The sequence below is a fragment of the Oncorhynchus nerka genome, linkage group LG12 (assembly GCF_034236695.1).
Source record: "Oncorhynchus nerka isolate Pitt River linkage group LG12, Oner_Uvic_2.0, whole genome shotgun sequence".
NCBI classification, from domain to species: Eukaryota; Metazoa; Chordata; class Actinopteri; order Salmoniformes; family Salmonidae; genus Oncorhynchus; species Oncorhynchus nerka.
In genome coordinates this window covers 11,854,248-11,864,247 of record NC_088407.1, presented here as the reverse complement: position 1 = coordinate 11,864,247, position 10,000 = coordinate 11,854,248, and the positions used below count along the sequence as shown (strand labels likewise).

At 39.5% G+C, this 10,000-nt stretch overlaps 1 protein-coding gene across 3 annotated transcripts in view; it reads left to right on the top strand.

Moving 5' to 3' along the window:
• Positions 1-10,000, top strand: part of LOC115124871 (sodium/calcium exchanger 1-like) — a 108,695-nt gene that overhangs the window by 42,375 nt on the left and 56,320 nt on the right. For all 3 annotated transcript variants that reach the window (XM_065025232.1, XM_065025233.1, XM_065025234.1), the window contains 7 exons: positions 336-425; positions 5,020-5,172; positions 5,730-5,995; positions 6,120-6,498; positions 7,410-7,520; positions 7,730-7,882; positions 8,545-9,017. In XM_065025232.1, the coding sequence (XP_064881304.1) occupies positions 336-425; positions 5,020-5,172; positions 5,730-5,995; positions 6,120-6,498; positions 7,410-7,520; positions 7,730-7,882; positions 8,545-9,017 (1,625 nt within the window). The remainder of the gene's footprint in view (positions 1-335; positions 426-5,019; positions 5,173-5,729; positions 5,996-6,119; positions 6,499-7,409; positions 7,521-7,729; positions 7,883-8,544; positions 9,018-10,000) is intronic.

Sequence of the window (10,000 nt, the reverse complement as noted above, 5' to 3'; positions counted from 1 at the left end):
AGCTGGTGTACAAAACCCAAAGTAAAAGATGCAAAAACAAAACTTTAAGAACCGGGGAAGCATAGAAATAGCGCACATAGAACAGATCTACCACTTCTTAGAGTTGCTTTCTATGAGAATAACGGATCTATAACTCTTATTTCTACGTGAATTTGATCGGGTTGCCAAACAATTACACATTGCGGCTCTAAATAAATGACACCCCTTTTAAAAACGGGAGTAAAATGTGGACAGTGATAGTAAAAAATGTGAACAGTGATAGTAAAATGTGAACAGTGCAAGTGACTATGACCTGTTTGAGAGCTCAATGTCAACCCTTCTTTAATCTAATCCAGGTAGCGCGGGCCATTGTCTACTTTGTAGCGATGATCTACATGTTCCTGGGGATGTCCATCATAGCTGATAGATTCATGTCTTCTATAGAGGTGAGAATTCTATTTTCTATTCTGCTTTGAGAACACACACACCTGCACGTTTTTACATTTGAGTCATTTAGCAGATGCTCTTATCCAGAGCGACTTACACTAGTGCGAGCAGACATTCTCGTTCTGATCCCCTTTGGGAATCGAACCCACAACCCTGGCGTTGCAAGTGCCGTGCTCTACTAACTGAGCCACAATACAGTTGATTGAGCCACTCAATCAACTGTATTTTACTCTACTGTATTTACTCTACTGTATTCTACTCTACTGTATTCTATTCTACTGTATTCTACTCTATTGTATTCTATTCTATTACACTCTACTGTATTCTATTATATTACACTCTACTGTATTCTATTATACTGTATTCTACTCTATTGTATTCTATTCTATTACACTCTACTGTATTCTATTATATTACACTCTACTGTATTATTTTCTATTACACTCTACTGTATTCTATTATATTACACTCTACTGTATTCTATTCTACTGTATTCTACTCTATTGTATACTATTCTATTACACTCTACTGTATTCTATTCTACTGTATTCTATTATATTACACTCTACTGTATTCTATTATATTACACTCTACTGTATTCTATTCTATTACACTCTACTGTATTATATTCTACTGTATTCTACTCTATTGTATTCTATTCTATTACACTCTACTGTATTCTATTATACTGTATTCTATTATATTACACTCTATTGTATTCTATTCTATTACACTCTACTGTATTCTATTAGATTACACTCTACTGTATTCTATTCTACTGTATTCTACTCTATTGTATTCTATTCTATTACACTCTACTGTATTCTATTATACTGTATTCTATTATATTACATTATATTATTATATTACACTCTACTGTATTCTATTATATTACACTCTACTGTACATTGTATTATTTTCTATTACACTCTACTGTATTCTATTATATTACACTCTACTGTATTCTATTCTACTGTATTCTACTCTATTGTATTCTATTATATTACACTCTACTGTATTCTATTCTACTGTATTCTACTCTATTGTATTCTATTCTATTACACTCTACTGTATTCTATTATATTACACTCTACTGTATTCTATTATATTACACTCTACTGTATTCTACGCTATTACACTCTACTGTATTCTATTATATTACACTACTGTATTCTACTATATTACACTCTACTGTATTCTATGCTATTACACTCTACTGTATTCTATTATATTACACTCTACTGTATTCTATCATATTACACTCTACTGTATTCTATTATATTACACTCTACTATATTACACTCTACTGTATTCTATTCTATTACACTCTACTGTATTCTACGCTATTACACTCTACTGTATTCTACGCTATTACACTCTACTGTATTCTATTCTACTGTATTCTACTCTATTGTATTCTATTCTATTACACTCTACTGTATTATATTATACTGTATTCTATTATATTACACTCTATTGTATTCTATTCTATTACACTCTACTGTATTCTATTAGATTACACTCTACTGTATTCTATTCTACTGTATTCTACTCTATTGTATTCTATTCTATTACACTCTACTGTATTCTATTATACTGTATTCTATTATATTACATTATATTATTATATTACACTTTACTGTATTCTATTATATTACACTCTACTGTACATTGTATTATTTTCTATTACACTCTACTGTATTCTATTATATTACACTCTACTGTATTCTATTCTACTGTATTCTACTCTATTGTATTCTATTATATTACACTCTACTGTATTCTATTCTACTGTATTCTACTCTATTGTATTCTATTCTATTACACTCTACTGTATTCTATTATATTACACTCTACTGTATTCTATTATATTACACTCTACTGTATTATATTATATTACACTCTATTGTATTCTATTATATTACACTCTACTGTATTCTATTATATTACACTCTATTGTATTCTATTATATTACACTCTACTGTATTCTACTCTACTGTATTCTATTCTATTACACTCTACTGTATTCTATTATATTACACTCTACTGTATTCTACTATATTACACTCTACTGTATTCTACGCTATTACACTCTACTGTATTCTATTATATTACACTCTACTGTATTCTACTATATTACACTCTACTGTATTCTATGCTATTACACTCTACTGTATTCTATTATATTACACTCTACTGTATTCTATCATATTACACTCTACTGTATTCTATTATATTACACTCTACTATTTTACACTCTACTGTATTCTATTCTATTACACTCTACTGTATTCTACGCTATTACACTCTACTGTATTCTACGCTATTACACTCTACTGTATTCTATTCTATTACACTCTACTGTATTCTATTATATTACACTCTACTGTATTCTATTATATTACACTCTACTGTATTCTATTCTATTACACTCTACTGTATTCTATTCTATTACACTCTACTGTATTCTATTATATTACACTCTACTGTATTCTATTCTACTGTATTCTATTCTATTACACTCTACTGTATTCTACTCTACTGTATTGTAATAGGCTCTACTGTATTCTATAATATAATAAATACAGTAGTGTAGAGTAGAATATAATACAGTACAGTTGAATACAGTAGAATAGATTACAGAAGAGTAGAGTAGAATACAGGAGAGTGTAATAGAATATAGTACAGTATAATATAATACAGTAGATTAGAATAAAGTAGGGTAGCCTAGTGGTTAGAGCATTGGACTAGTAACCGGAAGGTTGCAAGTTCAATCCCCCGTGCAGTTAACCCACTGTTCCTAGGCCGTCATTGAAAATAATTATTTGTTCTTAAGTGACTTGCCTAGTTAAATAAAGGTCAAATATATATATTTTTTAAATTATACTCTACACTACTGTATTATAATATACTCTACTGTATTATATTCGAATCTACTGTATTATATTCTACTCTACTCTACTGTTTTATATTCTACTCTACTCTACTGTATTTATTATATTATACTCTACACTACTGTATTATATTATACTCTACTGTATTATATTCTTCTCTACTGTACTATATTCTACTCTACTGTACTATATTCTACTCTACTCTACTGTATTTATTATATTATACTCTACACTACTGTATTATATTATACTCTACTGTATTATATTCTTCTCTTCTGTATTATATTCTACGCTACTCTACTGTATTTATTATATTATACTCTACTCTACTGTACTATATTCTACTCTACTGTTTTATATTATACTCTACTGTATTATATTCTATTCTACTCTACTCTACTATATTCTACTCTACTGTACTATAGTCTACTCTACTGGACTGTATTATACTCTACACTACTGTATTATATTATCCTCTACTGTATTATATTATTCTCTACTGTATTCTATTATACTCTACTGTATTATATTCTACTCTACTCTACTATATTCTACTCTACTCTACTTATTCTACTTTACTCTACTGTATTATACTCTGCTCTACTGTATTATATTCTACTGTATTCTACCCTACTGTATTCTACTCTACTCTACTGTATTCTATTCTACTCTACTGTATTCTACTTTACTGTATTATACTCTGCTCTACTGTATTATACTCTACTGTATTATACTCTGCTCTACTGTATTATACTCTACTGTATTCTACTCTACTGTATTCTACTCTACTGTATTATACTCTGCTCTACTGTATTATACTCTACTGTATTATACTCTGCTCTACTGTATTATATTCTACTCTACTGTATTCTATTCTACTGTATTCTATTCTACTCTACTATTCTGTATTATATTCTACTGTATTATACTCTGCTCTACTGTATTATACTCTACTGTATTCTAACCTACTGTATTCTACTCAACTGTATTCTACTCTACTCTACTGTATTCTACTCAACTGTATTCTACTCTACTCTACTGTATTCTATTTTACTCTACTCTACTGTATTATATTCTACTCTACTGTATTCTATTCTACTGTATTCAATTCTACTCTACTATTCTGTATTATACTCTACTGTATTATACTCTGCTCTACTGTATTATACTCTACTGTATTCTACCCTACTGTATTCTACTCAACTGTATTCTACTCTACTCTACTGTATTCTACTCAACTGTATTCTACTCGACTCTACTGTATTCTATTTTACTCTACTCTACTGTATTATATTCTACTCTACTGTATTCTATTCTACTGTATTCTATTCTACTCTACTATTCTGTATTCTAGTCTACTGTGTTCTACTCAACTGTATTCTACACTACTGTATTCTATTATACACTACTGTATTCTATTCTACTCTACTCTACTGTATTCTACTTTACTGTATTTTATTCTACTCTACTTTACTGTATTATATTCTACTCTACTCTACTGTATTCTATTCTACTCTAATGTATTGTATTCTACTCTGCTCTACTGTATTCTATTCTATTCTACTCTACTCTGCTGTATTCTACTCTACTCTACCGTATTCTATTCTACTCTACTGTATTCTATTCCACTCTACTCTGCTGTATTCTACTCTACTCTACCGCATTCTACTCTGTTCTGTTGTATTCTCCTCTCCTCCAGGTGATAACCTCTCAGGAGAAGGAGATCACCATAAAGAAGTGGAACGGGGAGACAACCACAGCTACAGTGAGGATCTGGAATGAGACCGTGTCTAACCTCACTCTCATGGCTCTGGGATCATCTGCTCCTGAGATACTGCTCTCTGTTATAGAGGTACACATTCTCATGACCCTGGGGTCACTGCTCCTGAGATACTTCTCTCTGTTATAGAGGAACACATTCTCATGACCCTGGGGTCACTGCTCCTGAGATAATTCTCTCTGTTATAGAGGTACACATTCTCATGACTCTGGGGTCACTGCTCCTGAGATACTTCTCTCTGTTATAGAGGAACACATTCTCATGACCCTGGGGGTCACTGCTCCTGAGATACTTCTCTCTGTTATAGAGGAACACATTCTCATGACCCTGGGGTCATCTGCTCCTGAGATACTGCTCTCTGTTATAGAGAAACACATTCTCATGACCCTGGGGTCACTGCTCCTGAGATACTTCTCTCTGTTATAGAGGAACACATTCTCATGACCCTGGGGTCACTGCTCCTGAGATACTTCTCTCTGTTATAGAGAAACACGTTCTTGAGGAAGTTCTCAAACCCCAAGTTGAAACTGTTGTACTTGGTAGTATGTGAAAGTTTTCATTTGATTCAGAAGAGACAACGACATTCTCCCAGGTTTGATACGGTCTCATGTTTTCTTCTTGTCCACCAGGTGTGTGGCCACGGCTTCGAGGCTGGTTCTCTGGGTCCCTCCACCATTGTGGGCAGTGCTGCTTTTAACATGTTCATCATCATCGCCCTGTGTGTCTATGTGGTTCCTGATGGAGAGACCAGGAAGATTAAACATCTCCGTGTGTTTTTCGTGACCGCGGCGTGGAGTGTGTTTGCATACATCTGGCTGTATCTTATCCTGTGTGTGTTCTCTCCTGGAGAGGTGGAAGTCTGGGAGGCCGTGGTCACCTTTCTGTTCTTCCCCCTGTGAGTACTAGACACACACACACACACACACACACACACACACACACACACACACACACACACACACACACACACACACACACACTCCTCACACCCCCCTCTTCCTCTCCCTCCGCTCTCCCAGCTGCGTGGTCCAGGCGTGGGTGGCCGATCGACGATTGCTCTTCTACAAGTACGTCCGCAAGCGTTACCGTGCCGACAAGCACAGAGGCATCATCGTTGAGACGGAGGTAGGGATGGACGGAGGGATGGGAGGAGGAGGAGGAGGAGGAGGAGGAGGGATGTTGGGGCCAGGTGGGTTCACTAAGATGGACATGATGGAGTTGGACGGACAGGTGGTGGAGGGATGGAGGGATGGAGGGATGCTGGAGGACGGAGGACAAGAAGGGAGGAGGGATCTGGAGGACGTGGCCAGGAGAGACATGGCGAGGACCCTGAAGGAACTGAAAGCCAGACACCCTGATAGAGACACAGAGCAGCTTATAGAGATGGCCAACTACCAGGTACACAGCTTATAAAGGCTTCATAGAGCATTCATAAGCACTTCATAAGCACTGCCATGGTGCTACGCAAGTCATGTATCAGAATACTGTACTGTGTTCATCTTCAAATGTAAAGACATTACTGAAAGTGGTGATAATGTAGCGTTCATAAAGTCTTCATGTGCATGACATAGAGAGTTCATAAAGTCTTCATGTGCATGTCATAGAGAGTTCATAAAGTCTTCATGTGCATGTCATAGAGAGTTCATAAAGTCTTCATACGCATGACATAGAGAGTTCATAAAGTCTTCATATGCATGACATAGAGAGTTCATAAAGTCTTCATACGCATGACATAGAGAGTTCATAAAGTCTTCATATGCATGACATAGAGAGATCATAAAGTCTTCATATGCATGACATAGAGAGTTCATAAAGTCTTCATATGCATCACATAGAGAGTTCATAAAGTCTTCATATGCATGACATAGAGAGTTCATAAAGTCTTCATATGCATGACATAGAGAGTTCATAAAGTCTTCATATGCATGATGTAGAGAGTTCATAAAGTCTTTATATGCATGACATAGAGAGTTCATAAAGTCTTCATACGCATGACGTAGAGAGTTCATAAAGTCTTCATACGCATGACATAGATAGTTCATAAAGTCTTCATATGCATGATATAGAGAGATCATAAAGTCTTCATATACATGACGTAGAGAGTTCATAAAGTCTTCATATGCATGACATAGAGAGATCATAAAGTCTTCATATGCATGACATAGAGAGTTCATAAAGTCTTCATATACATGACATAGAGAGTTCATAAAGTCTTCATATGCATGACATAGAGAGTTCATAAAGTCTTCATATGCATGACATAGAGAGTTCATAGTATAACAGCTGGTGTAATCTCACTGTCCTGTCAGGTGTTGGTCCAGCAACAGAAGAGCCGAGCGTTCTACCGTATCCAGGCAACCAGGATGATGATCGGAGCAGGCAACATCCTGAAGAAGCATGCTGCTGACCAGGCTAGGAAGGTACAGGCTGTCCACTGCGCCTTTTCCCAAACCAATGTTTCCCAAACCTTTTTTTTCTCAGATTTGTTTTTGTCCTGATCATATCTGAATGGTGGCTAGAATTTTGAACTTAAACCCAAATTGTAATGAAATAATTTATCAATGGAATATACTCAAAGGCAGCAGCATGTCACTCATCGATCAAACTCTCTACATCCCTTCTGCTCCAGGTGGTGAGCAGCCAGGAGCCCCAGCTGCAGGAAGACGACCCCCACACGACCCGGATGGAGTTTCAACCCTCCCACTACCAGTGCTTCGAGAACTGTGGCTCACTCAAACTGACCGTGGCCCGACATGGCGGAGACCCTGGAGCTTCTGTTAAGGTAAGGTGAGGAGGTGGAGGAGAAGAGGGGAGGAGAAGAGGGGGGGAGGAGGAGAGTAGGGGGGAGGAGAAAGAAGGAGAGGATGCTTGATGACATCTATTTTCTCTCTATTTCTGACTCTTTCTACCCTTCTCTCTCTCCCCCTTCCATCTCCCCCTCTCCTTCCCCCTCCCTTTCTTCCTCCCTCCTTCCCTCCCCCTACTTCTCTCCTCTCCTCTCCCCTTCCCTCTCCTCCCCCTCTCCTCCCTTCCCTCTCCTCCTCCTCCTCCTCTCCTCCTCCTCCTCCTCCTCCTCCTCCTCCTCCTCTCCCCCTTCCTCCCCCTCTCCTTCCCCCTCCCTTTCTTCCTCCCTCCTTCCCTCCCCCTACTTCTCTCCCCCTCTCCTCCTACTCCTCTCCTCTCCTCTCCCCTTCCCTCTCCTCCCCCTCTCCTCCCCTTCCCTCTCCTCCTCCTCCTCTCCCCTCCTCCTCCTCCTCCTCCTCCTCCTCTCCCCCTTCCTTCCCCCTCTCCTTCCCCCTCCCTTTCTTCCTCCCTCCTTCCCTCCCCCTACTTCTCTCCCCCCTCTCCTCCTACTCCTCCTCTCCCCCCCCCACCTCTCCTCCCCCTCTCCTCCTCCTCTCTCCCCTCCTCCTCCTCTCCCCCTTCCTTCCCCTTCTCCTTCAGGTGGACTACCGTACAGAAGACGGCACAGCCAACGCCGGTTCAGACTATGAATTCGCTGAAGGGACCCTCCTCTTCAAGCCGGGCGAGACCCTGAAAGAGATAACTGTGGGCATCATAGACGACGACATCTTCGAAGAGGATGAGCACTTCTATGTCCACCTCAGTAACCCTCGTGTGGTTGGCTACGACCCGTTGGAGACAAACTCTAACTCCTCCCCCAAGGCGGTGCTTGGTGACGGCCACACGGCGACGGTGACCATCTACGACGACGATCACGCGGGGATATTTTCGTTTGAGATCGACGCCCTGCGGGTGAGCGAGAGTGTTGGGGTCATGGAGGTCAAGGTTCAGAGGACGTCGGGGGCTCGGGGGCTGGTGGTGGTGCCTTACAGGACCGTAGACGGGACAGCCCGGGGTGGAGAGGATTTCGAAGAGGTGTCTGGGAATCTGGAGTTCCAGAACGACGAGACGATGTGAGTGACTGTTCCTTTTCCACGATCGTCTGCTTTTCTTTCAATCTCAATTCTATCACTGTACAGTCAAAGAGTGATGAATGACAGCGCTGTGTGTCAGTGTGTGACAGTCAGTATGTGTGTGTGTACGTGCATTACCAGCTGATACCAGACATGCTGTGGGACGACAAGGGCACAAGGTGTGTGTGGGAGTCTTTGATGCAGCATTTGCACGGCTGAAGTCAAAACGTCAGTTTATAGATTTCAAATAAGGGTTCAAAAAAGTGTACAAAATTTGCTCAGATGTTTCTGTTTGTGTGTGTGGGTATGTGTGTGTTATTTCAAGTGTGTGTGTGTGTGTGTGTTTGCTGGGATGCAAAAGTAGATATTGATGACTAAATGAGGGTGTGAATTAGAGAGCAATATTGATTGATTTGAGCTGAGGATGAAAGGAAGCCAGGAAGAGAAGGAAGGATGAACAGAAAGGAGAGACGTCTTTGTAAATACTGTTGTTGGTGGGAAAGGGGGAGGGAGGAAGGAAGGAAGGAAGGAGGGAGGGAGGGAGGGAGGAAGGAAGGAAGGAAGGAAGGAAGGAAGGAAGGAGGGGAGGGAGGGAGGGAGGGAGGAAGGAAGGAAGGAAGGAAGGAAGGAAGGAAGGAAAGAAGGAGGGAGGGAGGGAGGAAGGAAGGAAGGAAGGAAGGAAGGAAGGAAGGAAGGAAGGAAGGAAGGAAGGAAGGAAGGAAGGAAGGAAGGAAGGAAGGAAGGAAGGAAACAACGAGAGATTCAGATTCTGCTGTTTTCATGTAAAGGGGTGAGAACCTTCCTTCTTCTATTAACTACCCTGCTTTTCTTCCCCTCCTTCGCTTCATTCCAACCCCTCCTGGATTCAAGCTTACAGTATCTACATTCCCTCTCTCTACTTCCTCTCCCCCTTCTATCCCTCTCTCTCTCAACTTCCTCTCCCCCTTCTATCCCTCTCTCTCTCTACTTCCTCTCCCCTTCTA